The sequence below is a fragment of the Cyprinus carpio genome, chromosome B11 (genome assembly GCF_018340385.1).
Source record: "Cyprinus carpio isolate SPL01 chromosome B11, ASM1834038v1, whole genome shotgun sequence".
In the NCBI taxonomy this organism is placed as follows: domain Eukaryota; kingdom Metazoa; phylum Chordata; class Actinopteri; order Cypriniformes; family Cyprinidae; genus Cyprinus; species Cyprinus carpio.
In genome coordinates, this window is record NC_056607.1 from 21260482 (window position 1) to 21286075 (window position 25594).

General features: G+C 36.0%; 1 protein-coding gene across 2 annotated transcripts; it reads right to left on the minus strand.

Annotated features, from left to right (window-relative positions):
• Positions 1-86: 86 nt before the first annotated feature.
• LOC109051502 (junction plakoglobin-like) lies at positions 87-25360 on the minus strand. 2 transcript variants are annotated; one of them, XM_042734535.1, is made up of 16 exons: positions 25206-25360; positions 10866-10920; positions 9244-9411; positions 6973-7226; positions 6645-6883; positions 5835-6036; positions 5548-5692; positions 4948-5051; positions 4348-4686; positions 3694-3846; positions 2966-3085; positions 2686-2836; positions 2324-2445; positions 1346-1385; positions 1058-1203; positions 87-961 (listed from the first exon to the last, which is right to left on the minus strand). In XM_042734535.1, the coding sequence occupies exons 2-15, from the start codon at positions 10876-10878 to the stop codon at positions 1061-1063; spliced, it is 2193 nt and encodes a 730-aa protein (XP_042590469.1). In that variant the 5' UTR covers positions 10879-10920; positions 25206-25360; the 3' UTR covers positions 87-961; positions 1058-1060. The 2 variants fall into 2 exon arrangements, with proteins under 2 accessions (XP_042590469.1, XP_042590468.1); XM_042734534.1 differs by having other exon boundaries at positions 1058-1218.
• Positions 25361-25594: the final 234 nt, after the last annotated feature.

Sequence of the window (25594 nt, forward strand, 5' to 3'; positions counted from 1 at the left end):
AACAATTACTCTGAAGACCTTTAAACACTTTCACACATTTCAACACCCTAGTACTTGAAGAAAATGAAGCTCATCACAAAGCTTTTGTTAACATGATTTTATTTCATTTTTTTGGACAAAGTGAGAAGTAAAAACGCTGCAAAGAATCCCTTTGTCTGTTGTGCTTGCCTCCTAAGAGGAGTTAGTATTCAAACAAATGTGAAGCTATTCTTTATAACTCAAGGTTTAATTGTTTGGTTAAACATTAGTCCCTTTCAATCAGCATAGCATTTATCACGCAAACAAAAAGATCTCCATACACATTGCAATGCAAAACAAACAAAATCAGTATTTCCTTGTCTATACATTGACAACTTTAGTAAAACAGATATATGGAGTGAAAAAAAACAAGTGGAAAAAGTTAATATGTAAAAACTCCAGTATTCGACAGTCTCAGCAAGGGAGGAAACATGGAGACGCACTGGATTGAATTCTAAGCGCTGTAGGAAATCAACATGCCAGACATTTCCGCTCACAAAAGCTGACTAAAACCACCGTGAACGAAGCTATAGAGCTGACCTCAGGTCAGTTATTGTGAGATCACAAGTCTAAATCATTGATCGCATTTTACTTATAATATGATTATTGATTATTATTATAAAATATTTTTTGAAATGTTTTTGGGAAAGTTAACCTGTTCTTTTAAACAATGTATTAATGCACCCATAAGAAACACTAAAATATAACATTTTCTACAAAAAGTTGTGTAAATTGCATCATGCTGTCATCCTTTTATAAAGGCAGGTTAAAGTTGTGCTCGATTCTGCCTCTCCCAGCACAGTGAGAATTGCATATATTACAGCAGTGTCAGTGTGGGTTTGCTGAGAAATGGACCACAGGCATCCAGCGATGGAAACAAAACTCTGCCAGGAGTGTCTGTCTCTTGTATTTTTCATAACCCTCTTTCAGTGGCATCATCAGGCTGTAAAATAAATACACAGCACTTTACACTTTAGCACACACGTCCAATCCTATACGAGTATTTGAAGAACCGCTAGTGTATTCGAGCAGTACTAACCTGTTAGTAATCATGGTAGGGTCTGGGCATGGAGTTGTAAGCCATGCCTGGCACAAAATCCTCTTGCATTTCTGGATCTAGTTGCATACTGTCCATATGCATGCCATCGTATCCTTGATATCCCACGGGGCCGTATCCATCGAGCTCTGTACGAGACAACACTGCAAAAAGTTAGCTATCTGCATAATGTTATGGTCTCTGCAGAGCATATAGTCGTTAGAGACATAACTACCAGTAATGGAACTAATTAGCTGCCAAATCATGGTGAGAGAGAGACGATATACTAACCATCCTCTGGAAGGCCAGGTTCCATCATGGTGTTGTGTGCCTAAAATGCAACAAGGAAACTGTCAAGAAACCTGCGCTCATTTGTTGGGATTTATGTCAATGTACTGTACTAAAGACTGCCAACTTTAATGTCAGCTTTACAGTCAACATAGAAATCAAAAATGACATTTTAATGTATAATAGACACCTAACATACTGAGCCTAAACCAAATAAAATGAGCCTCAAATTCAAAATAACAAGCCTAATTAAGGACAGTAAAGATTCATTTTCACACACACGTTTACAATAATAGTATATCGAACCAAAAACAATTAAAAAACTAAAACAAGCAAAAATATATTGTACCCATTTTTTAATTCATAGAAAATAACAGATTACAATTTTTGACCTCTGAACTGAGAACTGTATCTGGCCAACACATAACTAAAAATAAAAAAGGTAATTGCGACTTTTTATCTCACAATTCTACCTTTTTTTCTCGCAATTGCGAGTTTACATCTTTGCAATTCTGACTTTTTTTTTCTCCGAATTGGGAGAAAGACAGAATTGCGATATATAAAGTCAGAATTGTGGGATATAAACTCGCAATTGCGAGAAATAGAGTCAGAATTGTGAGATATAAATTCCTATATGTATAGGAGAAAAAAGACATCTCGCAATTCTGACTTCATTTCTCACAAGTTTATATCTCACAATTGTGAGAAAAAAAAAGTCAGAATTGCGAGATAAAAACTCACAATTACCTTTTTTTTTTTTTATTCAGTGGAGGATACGGGTTCCATAGAAATATCCCCAGTTTAAAGACCGTAAAGTTTTTTAGGATCAGATCTAATAAAATGTCTGAATTAGTTTTTCTTGTTAAATACACTCAAATTTGTCACATTATGGAGATGAAATGGTTTGCGAATGCAATTTCATGTGCAATGTGTTCAAATAACACACTAAATAACCTCCACACCACCAGGGGGCAAACTCACCATCTCCCAAGCAGCAGGGTCATGTTTGAAGAGCGAGTGCGTGAGCTCCACTGACACTCGTTTCTTATAGTCTGGGTTTTTGTCCTCAGAAATTCTGAAGAGAACAGCAGCAGCATAGGTGGCTGGAAGAAAGAAAGCACCCTTGTTACGCGCTTAAGTCCAAATAATACATCAATGTTGACGTGAATGCATAGCTTTTTTATACATTTGATAGAACACATGCACACTAGAGAGTTTACGCCTGTCCAGTGTCTACGCCAAGAAAAATCTGGTTCTGCGAGTACAGTATTCATATACTATGCTCATGATGATGTATTCAATTAAATCTTTTTGGCACATTTGGATGCTTCACTCTCACTCACCGATCCCTTCGTTGCTGGAGTGGAGGAGCTCCATGAGAGGAGCACAGGCTCCTTCTGAATCAATGATCTCAGCCGACTGTTTGTCGAGAGCCAGTTCACACAGAGCTCCAGCTGCCACACGCTTGACGTTATCCAGTGGAGAATACAACAGCTGCAGCGACAGAAAACAGATGTCTATTATACACTGACCATGTCAGATGGAGGGCAAAGACTGTACAATCCCGCTCCCATACATATGCATAAAATCACCCACAACACAGTGGAAAGATGTAAGAGTTACCTGAACAAACAGAGGAATGGTGTCCATGCTGGCGATGGTGACTTTGTTCACAGGATCTCTGGCCATGATTTGCAGAGCACCAGTGCTGCCCTCCACAATCTCCTCCATTTTCACTCCATCCTGAGAGAGAGAGAGAGAGAGAGAGAGAGAGAGAGAGAAAAGGACATTTCGTTAATTCAGTGACAAAAGAATGTAAGAATGGAAATTGTAGAGAATTGAACAATTCTGGTTTTAATTCCTCTCAATGGTTTTAGTTACTTCACAATTCTATTAATGATTTGTTTAGCACTTTCAAGGAATAATAGTATTATTTAAGAAACATCTTTAACTACATATAATCATATGAACAACTAGTCAGTATATATATACTGATTCAAAGTATATATAAATATATAACAGTATAAATAGATACTGATTCAAACCTCATTCAGAGGCTGGTGAAAGCTGCACTACAAAGAACCAACTCAAAGAGTCTTTTGGCTGAGAACTGGACTACACTGTTGTCATATGTTGTTGATTCACTAAAAAGAACCGAATCATTAGAGTCATTCTGCACTACATGTTATTGATACACTGAAAACAACCGACTCGTTAGAGTAATACATTCAGGAAATGGACTTCTCTGGTTAAGCTACATGTTTTTGATTCACCAAAAAGAAAAATCATTCGTTTAGGAATTGTGGTATAGTTTTTGTTCTACATGTTTTTGACCGCTGAGGAATTCATACCTGGTATGTTTGTTGAGCAGATGAACCGTGTTTCTGTGCATCTTGATGAGCTTTCGTAAGCAAAGTGACCAGTTTGGGAATGGCTTCGGCATCTCTCAGAGGAGTCTGATTGGCTGGACACAGCGCCAGGTTACGGATCAGACCAACCACAGCCTGTGAAGAAGACAAACTCGGGGTCAGCAATGGTTATACTGCACAACAGGAGAACTACTTACTGAGACAAAGACCATCTATGATATAACATCCTGGGCCTTGCAAACTTAAGCAGTGACCCTGTTACAAAATAAATAAACCTTGATTAAAAATTACGTTTTTGTACTCTGTGGATTATTAAAAGCGGTTTTACTCTACATATGGACACTTCACGTATGTCTCCAAAAAAGTGAAACTATTTTTTACTTTGCATAATGCTTCATCCACACCAATAGGTGTCATTATATAGTCCGAAATCACCGTATAGCAAAATAAAAATAAATGTAAAATCAAATTTAAAAAAATATTAGTGCATCTTAACTTTAATGATAAAATATTTTTTTTTCCTAAAAACTTTTACAAATTAATAAAAGGTTGTTAAAAAGGATAATTTTTTTTCTTGGGTAGTTTACAAAGCTACTGATCGTCACTAAGGCACTAATTTGTTTTTCTTTCACTCACCTTTATGACTGGCCAGTAGTAGGGCTGATTGAGCAATTTGACAATAGCTGGGATGCCGTAATACATTCGAACGGCATTCTGTGCGGTCTCGGCCTCCGGGTGCCGGCTGGTCAGGTGACGCAGGGCGCAGACGGCTGGCTCGATCACGTCTTGTTTTGAACCGGCCCTCAGGATGGTGTGGATCAGAGCCTCCACGCCGTTACTCTGGGTCACCTGTGTTTTGTTGCGTGTGTTGTTGCAGGTGAGGTTGGACAGGATACCTGTGGCGCAGGTGAGCATGTTGATGTCATCAGAGGACAGCAGGCCGACCAGCACTTGGAGCAGATTTTCCATACCGTCCTGCAGGGGGCGAGAGAGCGAGCATGTGTTGGCCTGACACATATTATACATGCAAAGAATTTCCGGTGTTTTTTTTTATTGCTCAAAAATCAATAACAGTACAGAAAAAAAACAATACAACCATCAATACAAAAAACAAACAAACAAACAGTAACAACAAAAAATAAAGTAAAAACAAATAAAGAAGAAGAAAAAAATAGTCTGCGTGAAAGACAGATGTGTTAGATATATAGTATATATATATATATAGTATAAACTGACCTGTTTGGTTGCAGCATCTGACAAGTTTCTCAAGGTCCACAGGCAGTTCTGCGTCAGACGCTGACTAGAGCCATTCAGATGCTTACCAAGAGCTTGCATTCCACCTGAGAGAGAGAAATTGTTAGATACACATGTGATTAGCAGTGTTATTATAGTTAACTAAAACCATAAGAAAGTAAATAAAATAAATGTCAACTGAAATAAAGATTAAAAAAACAAATATTTTAAATGTATATATTAAAATATTTATTTAAACATTAAAAAAAAAAAAAAAACTTAAACCTTTATATTGCCAAAGGAATATTTCTCATTTTAATTTAGTTTAATTTGGAGTACTGAAAATACAAAATCAAAACTGAAATAAACTAATGACTGATGAAAACTAAAATGAAAATGAAAATGTCAAACACAATATATTATGTAATTAATTATTTAGCCTTTTTTTTTTGGCAAAAAAAAAAAAAAAGTTTGATAGAAAGCCACAAAATTTCAGCTATCATTGATGTCCACAGTGGATTAGTATAATTAAAAGCAAGTGTGCATTAAGCACACTTAGCAAGCACAACTAGAAGAAGAGTTCAGTTTTCCAGTTTGACTTACCAGCATCTACAATAGCGGGTTTGTTACTAGGACAGACTGAGAGCACTTTGAGCACACGGCTAGTGGTCCACAGCAGCTTCTCATAGCTGTAGGTCCTCATGATGTTCACTAGACCCTCAGGGCCACCGTTAGCCAGGATAATTAACTGAGAGACAATCACACTGATGTTAACACAACACACCATCAAATCTGAATGAAAACTCTACACATTTTAACAAAGAACACAAGAAACAGGAAATCAACAACTAATACATTTCTTTGTCATTTGAAAATATAATAACAAGCACCTTGCTCTCCTGGTTGCCATAGGAAAGCAGCTGTAGGCAGTCTGTAGTGATGGCCAGAAATTTCTGGTTGCTTTTCTTCAGCAGGGGAACCATCCTCTGCAGACCATCAGCCAGACGCACCGCCATCTTGGCTCCCTCCTGATGCAGAAGCAGATTGTGCAGGGTGGTGATGGCATAGAAAAGAACCGAATCCATCGGAGAACTACAACAGAAATAGGTTGGATGTTCAGATCAAGTGCAGGTCAAGTGATTTATTGCTAATTTCCTAATAAATTAAGAATATCCTAATAATGTCCAAAAAAAAAAAACAAAAAAAAAAAAAACACTGAAGCACACATTTGCAATAAATCAAAAATATAATTTTTTATCATCTTTCTAAATAATTTATTTCAAGTAATAGCTTATCCAAAAAAAAAAAAAGTCATCATTTAATAATATTTTTTTGCAGCTTTTTGAAACATAAATCACTGTCTAATTTCAAATCAAGTGCTATTAATAATTTCCTAATAATTAAGAATATCTAAGTTTCAAATAATGTAAATAAAACACTAAATCACACATTTGCAATGAAAGGCATGCAATCAAATGAAAGAAACGTGTAGTTATGTGCAATAAGTGCATAAATGAACACAGCTTTAGTTTAGGGTGAACATATATGACATATAAGTAAGGTTTTTTTTCACTTAGTTTACCCTAAGAATTAACATTTTGACATAGCTCTGTTGTTCAAATGACATGAGGGTGAATAAATGACAACAACAGTCTCATTCTCAGGTGAACTAGTCCTTCACATCAGTGTGACTCTCTCACCTCAGCATGCGCACCAGAGCGGGAATGCCTCCTGATTTGAAGATGGCGAGCAGCCCCTCACGCTGGTGCGAAAGATTGTGCAGGATGCTGGCTGTGGCGCGGGTCGTCTCCATATCAGACGTGTTCTGCATGGCTCTCACGACAGCGGCCACCATCTGCGGGGACTGCATCAGAGCCCGGCGGGACGCCTCCTTGCGGGTCAGCTGGTTCACGATCATTGCTGCCTTATTCACCACGACCTGAAGCCAAGAGAAAGGGTCAGAGGTCAGGACATGAAGATACTATAGAAAAAGCAGAGACTGAATATTCGACACAAGCAGCGAGGTACCTGGTCTTCATCGTTGAGGAGTTTGGTGAGCTCTGGAATGGCGCGGGTGGCGAGTTCGGCGTCGTCCTGGTAGTTGATGAGATGAATGATGGCGGTTTTGAGCTGCTGAGACGGTTCGGCCAGCTTCTGTACATTGGTCTGCTGGGACAGATCCATCTGTGTGGAAAGGACGGCCGTTCCCTCCATCACTGTCTCAGGAAACATGGCCGCTCTTATGCGCTGGGCCCGAGTCATATTATACTGAGACTCCACATCTATAGGAGAGAGTGAACTACAGTTTAGAGAACTATAAACTAACATTTTTAGTGCTTATTTTGGTGGAAAAGAATCTGAAATAAATCAACATACTGTGGATCCCGGCAAAGGCAAGTGGTAGAAATAATAAGGGAAAACTTGCTACATAATAGTTTTGATGTACAGTATACAATAAACCATATTTTAATCGTGATTAAACAATTTCTGCTCGATTTATTAAGCATAATTGCTTGTGATATTTGCTGATTATTTACAAAAAAAAACAAAAAAAAAAAGTTTAATTTGGCATCTGCATTACCTTGCACTGGCAACAAGCCTCCACAAGCTTTCATTGGTGCGGGTTGCCAGATGTCAAGAGTTTAAATCCCCCAATCAGAGCTTTTCTCTTAAAGGGTTAGCTCACCCAAAAATAAAAATTCTTTCTAGGGCTGTGCAATTAATCAAAAACAGTTTCAATTTCGATTTTGTCCTCCAATGATAATGAAAATACAATAATCGTGATAAAACGATTATTGCGCCCTTTCCCGCCCCCCTTTCCTTTCATTCCTCCATAAAAGCCCAATTTCATGTGAAAATCAGTAAAATCATGTAACGTGACTTTTGCAAAATGGGACGTGCTTGATTTATAGAAGTATATTTATTCATGTTTTTAAAAGCGTGAAAGAGAACTCGAGCTGCTTCTCAGGAAGAGATATGCGCTCAGAGACGTAACTGAACACGGACATGTAAAGTCATCTTTTAGCTCAAGGTGTGCACCTAAACGGTCAAATACAAGCAAAAATGTGTCAAAATGCTGCGCTTAGTGATTATTCATGTATACCTTCGTTGTTCACGTAATAAATGAACGTAAAGAGTTGAGAATTAAAATACATGTGTAACAGTGTGTTTTTGAATTAGTGATGTTTATTTGACATTGTCGTTTATTTTATTTGTTTTGCTGTGTGCTTAATATTAATCAAACAACAAAAGACAAATTCAAAATCACACACAGCTCGAGTGAAGGACTTTTGTAGCTTTAATAAGAAACAAAAAAAGTTTAGTTCTTACAATGAAAACTATGCTGTTTTATTTTACATTTGATTATTAATTTCTGTAGTAGGCTGTAAACCGCTTGAGACTTGCATAAAAAAACCCATTAAAACACAGTTTGTTTTATTATATTGTATTTGTCCTTTGCTTTTTTATTACGGACAGTTTAATAATTTTGAAAAACTTTGAGGACTTTTTGTTTTTGTTTTTTTTTAAATTCCGCTGGCCTCTACAATGTAGATGTCATAGCAACCTTATTTACAGGAAATACATATTTGATTTGTATCACTATCTTTAAATAAATCACTCATATAAAGTTTTGGTCATATGGCCCCCTCATAACCATTTTAAATAATCGTGATTACAATATTGACCAAAATAATCGTGATTATGATTTTTGTCATAATCGAGCAGCCCTGATTCTGTCAATAATTACTCATTCCAAACTTGAAAGATGTCCTTACAACATTTAAGGCCCTTGAACGAGGTAGTTGTGTTGCTTTCTACCGAGGCTCAGAAGCTCTCGTATTTCATCAAAAATATCTTAATTTGTGTTCCAAAAATGAACGAAGGTCTTACGGGTTTGGAACGGCATGAGGGTGAGTAATTAATGACTGGATTTTTGGATGAACTAACCCTTTAATCGATACATTTTCAGCCCAGTGGTTCACTTAATCTTCCCAACCAGGAAACCATGCACACACACTCACTGCATTACGGAAAAAGTGCTGATGACTGATGAGCTGATAACACCACCAGACAAGTTTAGAGATCTTAGAGATATTCTACTCAAATAAAAGTGTAATAGAGCCAGTCTGTTTTCTTTCATGTGACTTTTGCGCTGCTTACTGTGACCAAATCTTGTTCTCTTGCTTATGTGAAAGTGCAATAGTTCTGATGAAATGTAACGATCTTAAATTACAATAATCATGCTTAATAATCATGATTAAGTGTTTAACCAGCCCTAGTTTGTGATAGGTTTTTCACCTGCAGGGTTCTCTTTGAATGTGGAGCTGTAGGTGAATTTCTTGGTGCTGTACTCTGTTCCATCTTCATCTGAGCGAACCGTAGTGGCTCCTGACTGGATGCCTGAATCTGTCCCATAATATGACTGCTGCCACTCTGTGACCTTTACCGAGCCTGGGGCTTCTGCCACTGATACACACATATACAACAGGAGTTTGAATTGATCCATTGCCTCTGTTTCATCAAAACACCCTACTATTATAATCAAGCACAACTTGAAACATGGAAAATGGTGGACAGATGACCTCAAAGCTATTAAACATGGATTACAAAGCACAAAACTCCAATAAAGTCTCATAAAGAACTGTTAAAACTGATTGGGCATTTTATAAGTATTATCAGTATTAACTAGGGATGTAACGATTAACCGCGAGGTTGTTGAAAATCGATTCAAATATGTAACGATTCAAATCAGTTGAGATGCTAAACAAATCGCGATTCATTTAGGGGTAGGAGTTTATATGAATGCATGTCTGAGGGGAACTTACTGTCTTTAGAAAAGTTTAGATGGTATTTTTTCTTTTCATCTTGCCTCTGTATAATGCATATTAAAGTTCATAAGTGCAGCGCTGCTTTGTTTACAGCAGAAACTAAGGAAACACTTTAAGCTCCACCTGCTGGCAGAGAGTGAATCTGCGTCTCATTCAGCTCATCTGCTGTTTCATGCAGATATTTTTATGACTAGTTTCACAAAACTGAAGTCAAACCTTTCTGTTTTTGCTTCAAAATTTCGAAATTATACAATCTAATTTAAATTAAAAACTGCTCATGTTGCATGTAAGCAGCATCTTTGTTTGGATCATGATTAAAATGCAGTGGTTGCCTCTAATTTTAAATGGAAAGAACACAGACAAAGTCTTATTTTGTTTATATGAAGATATTTATTTTGTGCTATTTTATTTGGGGCCTCTTTTAAAATTTAGTTTTGTTATTTACGTTTACATTCTATTTAAATGTTTTATTTACATTTACTTTTTTCTATTTTTTGAAGTGGATATCAAAACCAACAAAAGAGCAATAATATGCAAGTGCTATATTAGTATATTATCGTAATGATTTTTAAATTTCACAAAGACGTGTACATCAATTTGTCCAAGCAATAAAATATGGACACATTTAATTCATAATTTGTCTTAAATATCATTTTGTTTAAAAAATAAAATAAAATTGTGAATCAAATCGTGAGTTGAGTGAATCATTACATCCCAAGTATTAACACAATTTTAGAGATTTTTCAATTTAAATTATCAGTCAATATTAAATATCAGTTATTTAGTTGTGCATGCTCTTTTTTCTTTATTTTAGACTTTTTTTGTTGTTGCCACCAACTAATGCTCAATTTAAATTCATCTTTAAGTCATTAAGTAATGATTGAATTTAACATCCACTTACAGCATACTCACAACAATTAAAGTTAAGCTTTTAACGTTTTATTTCTTTCATTTTCTCTTTTACATAAAATGGTCAATAAAAATATGTTCAAACCCTGGCCATTTAGTAAATATCTGTCATAACATGAAAATATTAATTGGATTATGTGCATCACAAAGAGTTTTAATAATGTGACAATAGCATCTACTTACAGTGCATTTCCATTTTGGCCTCCTGGACTCAAACCAAACAGTCCAAAAGTAAAACCTGTAAAAAAAACCAACAACCACAGATTAAACAAATATTAAAACTGACTCGTGTCAATCATTGTTCCAAACATTAAAACTGTAATTAAGACCTCCTGCAATCTGTTCTTGATCAGCAGGACAAAACAGCATTATAAAATGAAGTTCAAACAAACACAAGCAATCGAAACTGGTGCAGAGGATCATGGGAGAGGAGGGCGGGCGGGAATTGTCAGTGGTAGTTTTTGACCCTTGGCTTCTCAAACAAGGCGTTTGAGTTAATGCTTGATTGCAAGCGCAACAACCTCACAAAACTGGCTCTGCGTGTTTCAACATTTACACACCCCTACACACCAAACCCTCCTCTTTGTCCAGCTCTCACACATTTAAACACACAACTGCATTGTCCATTTCAGACAAAAGCTCAATATCAGAGCAGTATGTTTCTTAAAATCCATTCATAAGTTAAACCGAGGCAATAATAAAGCCTTGTTCTCAAAATAAGCAAGACTTAGTGTATTTGGCTGCCATCACTTTTTCTCCTTTTACTTTTATCTGCTCCTTGTAGTCTCTTGGCTTCGCTTGAACTCCTCCTCATACGTTATCAATTATTTCTCTCCAACCCTCCTTCAGGTAATCTACAGTACATCCTCCATTTCTCTTGCTCTTTTAATACACATTCTGACTGAGTTTAGAACAGATGAAGAGTATTTGTCAGACAGGTTAATATAGATTCTTGCATTTTTATTAAAATTGCTATCTGATTTGGTATAAACATTTGATCAACACTTGGCCACATAAATGTGCCTCCATAAAACAGACATAAATCATCAGATTTATTCCTAATCCTGTGTTATATGCAAATATCTGTTTGGGAGGAGTTAAAAAAAATGGATGCCTTTACTCTTGGTCGAGTCAGGTCTTGTATGCACCTCAAAACAACCTTCTGAAGTAGTTTGATTAGATCTAGAATGCGTCTTGAAGGGTATTTGCACTCTTTTTTACGTGACTGGATAGCTATAAATGCATATTATGACCAAGTGTAAATAAAAAAATACAGAGAGGACAGATCAACATTTTTGATGTTCAACCAATAATTATTGTGATAATAAATTATTGCCAGAAAATATTATTTCAGAGTAACCAGATATAAGCGTTTAACAAAAACAAAAATGATGTATTTTTATATAGTTAATAGTAAATATAGTTTATGATTTTCCAATTAAGCCAATAAAAAAAGCCTAACTTCATATTCATAATTAAAAAAAATTAATCATATGTAATTATATAATTATTATTATATAATTATTATTATATTTTTATTTGTTTATTTTATCTTTAATAAATAAAGTTTATTATTTTCTGGTTAAATGGATTAAAAGGCTTTATGCTAAGCATTTAAAATAAAAAAATAAATTATATATTTATTTTTATCTATAATAGTGTTTATTGTCTGATTAAGTGAATAAAAAGCCTAACTTTGTACAATATTTAAATATATATATATATATATATATAATATATATATATATATATATATATATATATATATATATATATATATATATATAATAGATGTATAAACACTAACTGTAATAGATGAATATTAATTATAAAACATTTTTAAAGCAGCAGAACAATTCTGACTGAAAGTATAATAACAATAAATAAAAACAAAACCACAAACATACTATATTTTTATTGCAAATAAGCAAAAAAAGACCTGACCTGAGCATTCCAGCAATCATGACAGCTGTTTTATTCTGCTTCTATGGTTTATTAGAGCAGCCAATGAGCACCAGTAAAACCTTTGAATTATAAAACATTAGTATGAATTAACCAAGCACCTAAATGCACAGTGTAGTAGTTTCATGGATTCATTCCAATAAACTTTTCAAAATGCACATAATCAGAGGCTTGACATTTCCCAACCAGCAGGAATGCCTGGCCATAGCCCTACAAACAATCATGTAATGAAATGAAGGTTACATGTTATACTGTCTCTGAAAAATACATGTGCCGCACTTTACAAAACATCACGAGAACAGCCTGAACACATATTTTGAATGCCTTGCACGTTGCCACCTGAAAAGAGTGTGAACACACACACACGTGTGGCTGCGCTGCCACTAAGAACAGAGTTTTTTAGCAAACATTTTCTCTAAACCGCACAACAGCGATACTAAGCAGATGTCAGATGGTTTGCAAAGCTTGTGGTGGTTTACTCTTGCCAAAATGTGCCTAGTGCCGACACAAATAGTCTTTTCGTGTGTTACTACACATCACTGAAATGGTTCTTTAGAGTTAGTTTTACTTCAAGGTCATAGTAAGAGGTTTTGCATATAGCTAAAGGTCCTGAGAGTTTAACTCCCTTCACGTCAGGACACACCTAACTGGGTGTAACCAAGTCAAAAACCTGTCAAAACACGTAAAACGCAACACGCAGCGACTCCTGCCAGCCCTGCAGGTGAACGATAGCAAGTGTCTGTGTGAACGCTGGGTGTGAGTGTTTTCTCAAGCTCCCGGTCTAGTGAACTAAAGAATCACATCTACACACCCACTTGGGTACGTTAATAAAACAGTCAATAAAACATAGCAGATTATGACAGATTAGGCGAGATAGCATTTGAGATCAGCTTTACACCTTACTCATTTTGGTCACAGACCAAACTATTCCAGTTGGTCTTACTAGTGCATACTTGCATGCAGACACTAGGTCTGTTTTAAAGGGTGAGGTCAATCACACAATTAGTGACACACTCAAATGACACTACATGGAAAATCTGACAGATTTACAGCTGAAAGAACCTGAGATAAATCTAAGACCAGCAGTGGGCTCTTGACTTGAGGCAGTAAGCAACCACCCAGCAGACTCGGCACTTGGACTGCAATTATGTATGAAACTGGACAGTATTTTTTTCAGAGTGCAGCAACCGCTAGCAATTTTATGCTCTTTCACAAAACTTTCATGGCAATATGTTGAACATGCAATATGTCAAACAGAACCTCTGCTTTTAAACAACAACAAAAGTTAGTATTATTATAGACCTTATGCATCAGAGAATCAATTGCGAAGACATCTTTAGTATTTTGTTTTCAAACTTCCACTATTTCGGTAGCTCTATAGCATCACTAAAGAAGAGAAATAAGCTAGTGAAGTGGTTTACTATTATAGAGTTAACGAACGTTATCATGAGCATTGTAATGTTCAAAGTGGATGTCGTAAGAAATTAAGATTTTAAAACAAGCCATTCATTCATAAATTTGTACGACCTTACTTTCGCTATGGAAATACAAATGCAAGACAGAAGACAACGAGCGCAGCTTTGAAAAGGGGCAGAGCTACATAACGTCTATAGCTGCATGCATTCTTTTTTTATTAACTCTTGATGTGGGTACGTTTCAAAAACGTTTCCCATTTTGTCAAAGACTACATTTGGATCGGATTCATTACTACAGAAGATGTGTAGCAGCGCCCCCTACATGGAAAGCTGGGAAATTCTGTCAATGGCAGGGAAAGGGTTAATGACTTGGACCCAACACACAAACACATACATATACACAGATGTATGTACGTTACTTTTAAAGATACTTAAAGATACCACAGTATCTAGTGTACAGTATGTTTGGGAAATGATTGATGAACCACTGATACACTGCTGATATGAGGTGTGTACTGTAGTCTCTACTTTGGACTTCACACACAGTTGGGATGATGAGTAGTTAATGAGTACATGTTTATTACTGTGCATTTGATTTCACACTGAGAAAAGCAAGCAACGAATGTCACACGCCCTTCAGAATAATCACCCTCCCCCACCGTGCCCTGCTCCACCTGTCCCTGCCTCACGGACCCAGCGCCTCTGACAGCTTACGAGGCTGGGATGTGCTTGACTCACGCTGTGAGGAATCAGAACGGGTTGTGGATATGACACATCCCAGAGCTGATTCCTAAAACTCTAATCCTAGTGTGACATTCCACAATAGTCCACTGTGTGCTCACTGTGCTACTCTCCCAAACACTTTCTCTTATACACACCCTGTCAATGACTTTCTGTCATGTACTGACATATATTTACAAAATCGTGCCCAACAATGACCATGTCACCACTTGATTCTGGTGTATCTGCTTCATTAACCTTTTTATATTATTAATACATTAGAGTTTTATATATATATAATATAAATGGAGCAAACCTCTTTAAAAAAGTATTTTTAAGTTTTGTCTCATGTGGTACTAAAATAGAAGCATTGCAAATCAAATAATTAAATCAGAACATAGGAATGCACCAATTTTAAAACTGTGTGCAATAACAATAAGTTGATAGTTATCTTCATGTTGTGGGTGATAAACCAATTTAATGATATTAAAATTCTATACCGTAAATTAGAAATTTAAAACTAACCGTAAAAACTAAAATAAATAGCTTAAAATGTAAAAAGTAAATTTGGCATTACAACATTTGCCTAGAAAATACATGAAAACAACTATAAAATTTTGAGATTTGCAAAATAATTGTGCTTTAAAGATTAAGCATTGGATGATGAAAAACTAATCTAAATGTAAAAATGTGTGTGTGGGGAATGTTGAATTACATTTCCATTACTTACAAATAGCCAATATTTTATCAATATATCTTGTATCCACATTAGAAATGATAGTACAATACTGATTTAAATTCCATAATTTTCAATTTTTTAAGTAAAGAATCTGATTATGCAAAAGTAAATTCTGCTCTTTTATTTTGACTGGCCAGTATACTGTTGCAGTCTTCACTACGAAAAAAAAGGTTACATAAAAGTAAAAAGTGAAGTTAGCTAGTTACACATTGGATTAAATGTGAAATGTTTAAGCAGAAAAACTGAAATAGTATTTTCATGTAAAAATTATGCCATTATCTTATCATTCAAAAATAGTTTTAGTGCATGAGTTTGGAGACACAAACCTTGATGTTTTGTCTTCTTATGGAATAATAAAAAAACAGTAACTGGCCAAATTTAGAAACTTTAAACTTGTTTGCAGAACCCTACTGTATCCTTTTTAGCTTATGTACACAAAATCACTGCTTCTCTCGATCAGTCACATTTCCCCGTCTCGCTCTCACATGACCTGACAGCTAAAGAATGTCAGAATCAGATGTGCTGATGGTGCTCATTCACAGAACAATACTGAGGACTGACAGAGCAGTCGCCATGATCTCGCTCTCACTGCCCTGCCCTCGGGACAGACAGGGAGTGCCGCTGATATGACTCAGGTGTGTGCGGTCTTCTGCTCCGAGACACAACCTCTTTTATGATATCTAAAGATTTCAATAGTGTCAGAATGGATAACGTGTGCGTCAATGATATGATGTCCTATCTATTTATGCATTCAAAAATTCATTAATGCAAAATGCAAAGATTTACATTTCTGAATTGAAATTAATTTCTATACTAATCTAATAAATATATATGCATTTTATGCATATTGAATTTATCTTCTTTTATTGTAGATCATTTTGAATATTTTTGTTATATTAATTATGGTATTTTTACTTGTGTTGGTGCTTATTGTAATGCTTCTTATTGTAAAGGTGCTATAGTAATATATTTTAATATAATTAATTTTTATATATTTTTTGCAATTAAAAAATGTCTGGGTGTGATGTAAATGTATTTTGACAATCTTTTTTATTATCATATCACAATAATAATATAATAGTATTCCTATACTATTATACCTTAAAGCAATACTATTATTACTACTATTATAATATTATTATTATTTCTTTAAAAATAGTTCAACAAAACTGCGTCTATGCTTATTAAAATTTAACTTTTAAGTTTTGTCCACCAAATCAAAATGACTTATTGACATTTTGGAGCCATTAAATAAAAACGTCTCTTTAACTCTTTCCCCGCCAGCATTTTTGAAAAAAGTTCCCAGCCACCACCAGCAATTTTGATGATTTACACTAAAATTTGATGGCCTACAGTATATTTTGCTATATGAATATTTGAATATGCAAAATAAAGATCAAAGCCTCTACTTTTAAACAAAAAAAATCTGTTTTATTCTAGCTTAAAGCATTGTTTTTTATCAACACTTGAATATAGGTAGGTGTCATAAAAATGTATAATTTTGAGCAAAAAGGCGAGAATTTTTTTTTTTTTTTTATTAAAAACTACATCTGGATAATATTCAGTACGATTATCAAAGCATAAATCCAGTAAATCACTTCCATCAACACCTCCAAAGCTTGCACAGCCATATACCACTTCCTGGATCATCATTTTACTCCATGAGATTACAGTGAAAACACAAAAAGCTGTAAAAACTCGTCAATGCCGGGGAAGCATTGTCTTCTAAATGACGAGATAATTTGTCAATGGCGGGGAAAGAGTTAACAAAGTTGAATTCAAGTTTTTCAAAATCATATGAAACCAACATTATTATTCTGCTTTACAACAAAGACAAACATCTTCTACGAATATAACGTTCATCATAATGTCACCGTATACTCAGGCTGCGGTCAGGCTTTATTTTTACAGTGACCATAATGAGCCATGCCAGAAAGCAGCCATTTTGGTTTTAGACTCAGTCTCCAGAGATTATAGAGCTTCTATGCCTCACAGCTTTAATTCAGTAGTATGAAATCCAAAGCCACCCACAGAGTAGAAGACACACACACACACACACACACACACACACACACACACACACACACACACACACACACACACACAGTTAATGACTTTGTGACCTGGATGCTACCAGCTGAGCCCATACTGCTAAGAGCCTGCTGTGTCTGAGATCTCCCCAGACGCTCAGCTTGCTTCCGTTGAGGACAGCAAGTGGGCGAGCAGGTGGTCTGCACTGGCTTGGGCCCGCAGCTTTCTTTAACCCCAGATGAAATGCACACACAGGCCTCTCAAAATGCAGATCCAATTATACAGTAATCGTAGGAAGTCAAATGAACTCAGTGAGTTATAATGTACCTATCTGACTACAGCTGCACCCTCGGAATAATGGATAGCTATTAGAGAGGACTATTTGCAAGGCCTATAATGAAATTGAAAAATATGTCCAAAACTCATTTTGCTATATGAGAGGCTTTTTCTGAGTGCTGTCAGAGAGGCGGCCGCACGTGCTCATAGAGTGCAAGAGTATTGAACGGAGTTATTTTTGACTCTTTATAGGCTTTGAATGGTTAAATACACACACTTGTACATACATCAAAATAGGCGTCTTTGCAAGTATCTTCATAAAAACACAGTAATTTAGGTCTTAAGTGAAAGCAAACAGCTGAGAAATAAAAAAATAAAAAAACGTGTAACAGTATATTAGATCCGGGCAGCTCTTAAAGTGACAGCAGTCTAATATTCCTGCTGTCTGTCATTCGTGTTAATCGAACAACAAAAGAAAGAAAATCTCTCACTGCTCTTGACTAAATAACTTTTGTAACGTTAATAAGACGAAATATATATTTCATTTACACATTAAAGAATATGCAGTTTTATATATTTGATTACTTTAAACAGTGTATGTAGCATTTCTAATTTATTTGTTTTATTGTAGTTTTTTTGTCCTGTCTTGTAATTATTTTCTCATTCCAATTTAAATTGCTAACATTTTATTTGTCTTCAGTGAGCAAACATTTAGATATCATAAAGACCTTATTTAAAGCAGAAATAACTATATTGTGATATATATTGTTACCGTGAAATAAAATTATTCATGTGGTGATACAAGACTTTGGTCACATCACCCACCCTAATGCAATGTATCATAAAATATAAAAATAAATGCCTTTTAAATTACATATCACTTAATATTCCTAAAGGCCCTTGACCCCATGCTGTTCAGATTAATACGTGGTTGAATCGGAAAAAAAGATGACGAAGATCTCAAGTTACGTGCAAGGAGTGTAAATTTGAAGAAGATCAAAAAGATAAGAAGGAGCAAGATTATTAAGAGCTTTGTAGATAAGAAGCAAAATTTTGAAGTTGATACGATATTTGACCGAAAGCCAATGCAGATGGCAAAGAACAGATGAAATATGCTCTACATGAGGGGATCTAGTAATAATTCGTGCAGATGAATTCTGTACCAACTGCAGCTTATGTAATCATTTTGAAGGGAGACCAAATAGTAAAGAATTACAATTATCTAGACGTGACATAACCAAGGAATGCACAAGAATATCTTATGGCCAATCAACACATAACTCATGTTGCACAGCACTGCAGTAAAACACTCATCTTGTAAGGTAACTATGAGATAAATACATAACCACGGTTAGTTCGCTGCAGTAGGTATACTGCTCTTGAAGTAGTTGATGTGTAACACCACAGTGACATATCCATGCATGTATGAACAGGTTGCAATATTTCAGCTTCAGGCTAAACCATTAGCAGCACAATGAAATGACATGCACTAATAGGAAGGAAAATTATAACAACAAATATGCATATTAGAAATACGCTTAAATGCACATCTTCAAAGCAACGTGACATAAATTGATCATGAGCGATAACTTTATCAGTGTCCACATCAATGGATGATAAAAGTTCTGTTTATTGCAAGCATGCACGGCAGTTTTGTGTGCAGTTTTAAATGCTCCAGCTCTGAAAACATTTTATATTGTTAGAGTTATCATCCTTGCTGTGAATGGGCCTTAGAAGTAGTTTGTAGTCATCTTAAAAATGTCAAAAATAATCATTTTCCCATACAACCCGTCTAATGGGTTAGCATGCTAATCAGTGTGTTGTGGCTAAAATTTTAAAATGAAGATCTAGACAAATTAGTTGGCTGTTGGATGCAAACAATTCTTAATGCATAAATGCATGAAGCACTTTCAAGGACAATTTGCACATTTAAACAATCCAGTTTTGCCCTAGACAATCTGCAAATCTGTGTTAATGATACAAAGCTGCAGATGCTCCATACTGTTGCACTTACATGGTTTAAAAGCTAAATGGGGGGCATTTGGTCATGGGTGTCACTTGCAATAAGTGCTTAGATTAACACAGACAGGAAGAGACAGGGCATTAGCAAATGCTGTCTGCTCGCCGCATCCTCGCATCTCCATTCAGTTTGACGTGATGGACTGAGAGATACGCCATAGGAGCAGTGAGTACGTCTAATTTCCAGTATCATGTACATATTCTAACGTCCACTATCCCATAATCCCTCTTCTGTTTTAGGCCGGCTGAGATGAAAGAGGTCATTCCATCTGAATGGTGCGCTTGACTGAATGTGGGCAGCTGTGTGACTGCCTGTGGCTTGATGGACCAACGGTAACAATTCGTGTTATTGTAAGACGCTTCTCGTCTGAGTCATTAGCAAAGGCACTTAATGGTAAGTGGGGCGTTATCTGAGATGGAGTCAGCGTTTGACATTTTACCAGCATTCTGAGGGCAAAGTTTCAACATCTGCCACTCCTGGTTTTTGAAACACATAATTTTAAATAGAATAAAGCCAGTTCATCAGAGTATTTATAGTTCTCATAAATGTCGTCATTTGAGCCTATTGTGCCATTCCTTCCCCAGAAAAGAGGAGAGCTACATGAGTTTGTAGAGCACAACTGAGCCAATGTGACAGTTGTTGAATATTTCATCGATCGGAGATGTCCTGGAGGAAACCTTGCTGGTTGTGCATAAATCTGGAAAGTTTTGGAGGAATGCCACAGTATTTTAGAACAAGTAACTCAGGAAGACAACCTGGTTAATGTTTGACAGGAGAAGAGAATGAATTATGCTACTGCTTTATGAAGAGACTAGAAAATTAGAAAGAAACAGAAACTAGGCTATATATATAAAGATGCAAAATGTAACTGTTCCATAATGGTTACTGGCTTTTTTATTATTTTATTATATAATTTTGATGCACACTTAAAGATCATTTTTTATAAAACGCTAACAATTTATTCATTTAATATATTTATTATCAAACCTCATACGTTGTGATGCAAATTCACTTATTGCCACAAATTCATTTAATCAGCCTGAATATATATATATTCAGGCTGATTAAATGAATTTGTGGCAATAAGTGAATTTGCACACACACACACACACACACACACACACACACACACACTCACACACACACACACACACACACACACACACACACACACACAAAGCGAGTTTAAAAAGACTATAAATGGTATATTTAACACTACTAAATGAAAATCCATTTTGTTGTGATGCAAATTTACTCAGCATTTAAAATTATTGATTATAGTTAATAAGCATTTTTTCATGAAACAATTTATTAAGACAAAACCGTGCATATAATAGCTTTTAATCAAGATTGTAACCAATCATTGTCAACCATTTATTAGGTTTTGTCTATAACATGATACTTAATCAGCTTTTTGGTATCAGCCTGAATTTTAATAGCGGTTTGTCCTTAATTATTATAATACAACTATAATATCCTTAACCCTTTAGGTGTTGTGACTTGCTGGTACAATACTGTTATCTACTAAACTCTAGAGTTCTGTTCATCTTTCACTCAGGTCACCTACAGGGGTCAAATGCACCATTACAAAGCTATGGGAATGTTCTTTACTACCAAACAGAATTAAACGGAGGCCCTTTTAGAATGATTGTTTATCACCCTGAGATTGTGTCTCTGGTGTGCGAAAATTCCCTGAATGGCCCCTTTCTCCACCTCTCCCTGGTCACGCTACACCTCCCTAGCCCTGATTTAAGGAGTGGAGATGCTCTGTCCTGCTGATACATGCCCGGACCCTCCCACAACGTTTGACTCATGTTGAGCAAAGCTGCTCCCTACTTTACAGGAACAGTGGTCTTGATACAGAATAGTGTAACATGTTATTTTTGATATCACACCCAGATCATCATGCAAATCTTTTGTTAAGCCGATCAAAATCACACTCAATTTGCACGTTTAGAACTTCCCTTCTAGGCTTTGCAACTTCTACTATCGACTAGCACAGAAACATTCAATTATTCATGTTATGCAGTGTTAAACTCACTCTGTATGTCCGGATATGAGGGTCTGAGGTTAGTTTTATATTGAGTGGAATTTGACTCCTCGAATTCCACTCTCCACTTTATAAAAAACAAAGGGGAGGGGATAGAGCGTCTATTATGCTCCTTTGTGACTGCTCAGTGTTAATTCAGTAGGTCTGTGCTGGTGTCGGAGTGTTTACTGACATCTGAGGAGAGCTTTGTTAATATTGCATGAGAGCTGAGCTGACCGCACAGCGTATGGAAAAGATAGCAGTGTGTAAAAAGATCTTAGAGAGGTAATTAAGTGAGTTATACCAGTGCTACTCAATGATCAAGGCAGAGTACTAAGACTGATTCACACCAAAAACTATACCAGTAAGGATCTTAGGATAACTATATTAGTGTCTACACCTACACATGATAATATTCTGTTTATCATAAGCACAGGCCGCAGTTTTGTCCTCTTTTGCCCACTTCAAATGCTTTCAATTCGGATGGAAGTGTTCCATGTCATTATTTTTATAGTGGTGGACGTCCCAATTTTCATACAATTGCAATTATTAAAACTTTAAAGAGTCCTGCAGGCATGACATTTTTATTGGCCAAATCCCAGAAGCAAGTTCGCATTTTAGCACGTCCGGTTTAATTGTCCTGAAATCAATGGGTTTTTTGTTAAATGCCTGAAATAAGGTCTGTGGTAACACAAGCTCAAGATATTTTTCACGTGTTATTCTACGACATAAAATATGTTTGTGAATCAGTGAAAATGTTTTTAAAGACTGAAAGGCCTGTTGATGTGGTTCGTTTCATGACGAACAAAATGTATACAAATCATAAACCTTTGGCATTTTTTTAAGCAGTATGCTAAATTTTGGGTTGGTCATCGAAAGTACGTCATCACTGCAGCACTCTAAAGTTATCGTTATCATCTTTGGTGTGAACGGCCCTCTACAGCGAGCTTCAGGTTTATAACACAATTAACCTCAAAAAGTCCTGAAGAACAATTGGCTTGGCCCTGTACAGATTATGAAACCATTAGACCATCTAATCCATCTCAGCCAGCTGGTCATTCACCACAGATTTCATATAGCTACAGATCTCACTCCACGTTCATTAAAGATACATTGCACATTAGGGATTATAGATATGGAGAGAGGGTGTAAAGGAACACTCAGTGACGCATGTGCTCAGACTACAGCCATAAAATGCTACAGACATGAATTATACAGAAAGGTAAAGAGATAAAGATGCTAACTGATCTAACAATACTGTAAAATACAAGTAAATAGAGCGACCGGTGCTTATGGGTAATCTCTTTTACCCCCTCTGAAAGTGTATTTATGAAGAGGGGATCACGCTGCCCCTTGCTGTCCTAATTTAGGACAATATCAGGTATTTGTGCCCAAATGCTGTAAATCTCATCCTAAAACCAACGCCAGTCAGTCAGTAAAGCAACCAGCTGGCCTCTGACTGAACTACTAATGTGCACAACTCAGGAACTCCTACAAAAAGCAAATGCCACATCCTGTCTTTGTTACGATCTATTACAACTGACCCATCAAAATATATAAATAGACTGTCATATGGTCCTTCGTCTGGCCGTATTTCTTTCAGATTCTGTAAGTGAGAAAAAAAACTTGTTCTTGTCTCACAATCATCCTTTTACTGCGTGCCAGTAGGGGATGCTGATGCCATCCAAAATCTAAATGAAATTCAACTGGGCCAAAACGGCTCGCTAAATCCATGTTATTAAATTTAGTGGACTTTAGTTGCTTCTTTAAGAGATAAACCACTCTCAGAGGACATTACTTTTTGCTTCCTTGCTAACCAGACAAACAGGAAAGGGTGTACCGTAAGGAACATTGCTTCCTCTGAGGAAGATTAAGCACGTTATTTCTTTGACACTTTGTAAACACTCAAAATTACTTACTAAAGAAGAAACTTAATTACGAGACAAATCTGATTGTGTGTATCGTATCTTTTCAGACTGAAAGCACTAAAGATAAGTCAGCTATTCAGCTGTGCTCACAGTTGGGAAGTAAATAAAACATGGTACAGCCCCACCCAGACACATGCACTCACGTAAGACCCTGACTAACAAGACACAGGTATGAATAACTTATGAATTAGACATGTTAAAGTAACTAGTTTGGCTTACATATTTTTTTTTTTTTCACATTTGACTACACCAGGCTTTATAACACACTTTAGTTTAAATTCACTATTCACTGAACAACCTGCAAGGTGTTACAGGTGTGGCAACAGACCAGTATTCATTTTTTTCCCCAAAACCAGTGGTTATATATCAACAGTACACATCAAAATCAACATTTTATGCTTTGTATAATAAAATAATCAAGATACAAAATCCATTAAGAGAAGAGATAGTTCTCCCATTATTTCCATCCTTTGGACAGAATGCATTGCACACATTAGTTTTAACGATATGCTAATAAATCTTTTCAGCAAATACAAAAGTTAGACAGAAATAGTCTTTGTATGAAGAAAACAGCAACAGCTGCTCTATCGCTGTCTGTATTTGCCATCCATTGATAAAATGTATGTACCGTAATTTTTTATATCATATATTTAGCCTACACATAAAAAAAAAAGTCTGTATTTTGCTTAAAATGTAACGTAGTGTTTGCGTTAGACGCGAAGGCACTGAGAACAGAAAATTATTTGGAAAATTACTTTTAAATTTACACAATGCTTCCAGCGTCCGTCGCCAAAGTACTTATTTAATATTTTGTCCATAGTAGCCTAGTTACTGAGATTGTCATCTCCCTTTGTATTCCACATAAGAAACACAGTCATGAGGGTGAGTAAATAATAACAGAACTTTAACTACTGTATGAACTATTCCTTTAATTCCATTGCATGTACTTACATCTTTTATTACTTATAGGCCTATTACGTATGTTTAATGTCAACAGTTGACATTTGCGAATGAGCGGGGGTTATTGCTTGGGTTTCTTTGTTGGGTGTGTATAAACACACCCTAACTTATACACAGCTGAGTGTTTATACAAACTACGACTCAAGTACGATCATGTAGCGAAATAAATGCATTTAAAGTTTGGATCAGCTGAAACCCGACACACGGAAGTGAGAACGAGTATCGCACAGGTAGGTAAACCAACACCGATAACCCAGAGCACCACAATACGCCACTTTCCCAAGAGATCTATCCGCCAGTTTTAATGGCTGCTTTTATAGGGTCGATGTTGGATAAAAAAATAAATAAATAAAAAAACGGATAACGTTTAACTAACAACGAAGGCACAAAAACACAATGCTGCCTTATTTAATATACAAATGTAACATCAGATTTGAGTTTACCTTTAAACGCTCGTCTCCAAACACTGCTGCTGACAGCGATCCGAGAGTCTTTTAGTTTTCCCCAGCGCACAGAGTTCCAGAGAGAGCGACACTTTCTCTCGCATTCAGATGAGGGTGAACAATGTGCTTTGGGGAGAGAGGGCAAAGTCTCCTCCAGAGCTCCGCCCCCGATACTATACAAGTCCCGAACCACACCCAGCCCCACACCTCCGCACTCTCGGACACTCTTACCGATAAACACACACCAGAAATACTTACAGGGAAATCTGATTGTTTTAGTTGCTCATGGCATATCATTTAAATCAGTTTTAAAACATGCATAATATATCAATTTCAATATGCAATAGAAGAATAATAAAAGTGAACACTATATATATATATATAGATTA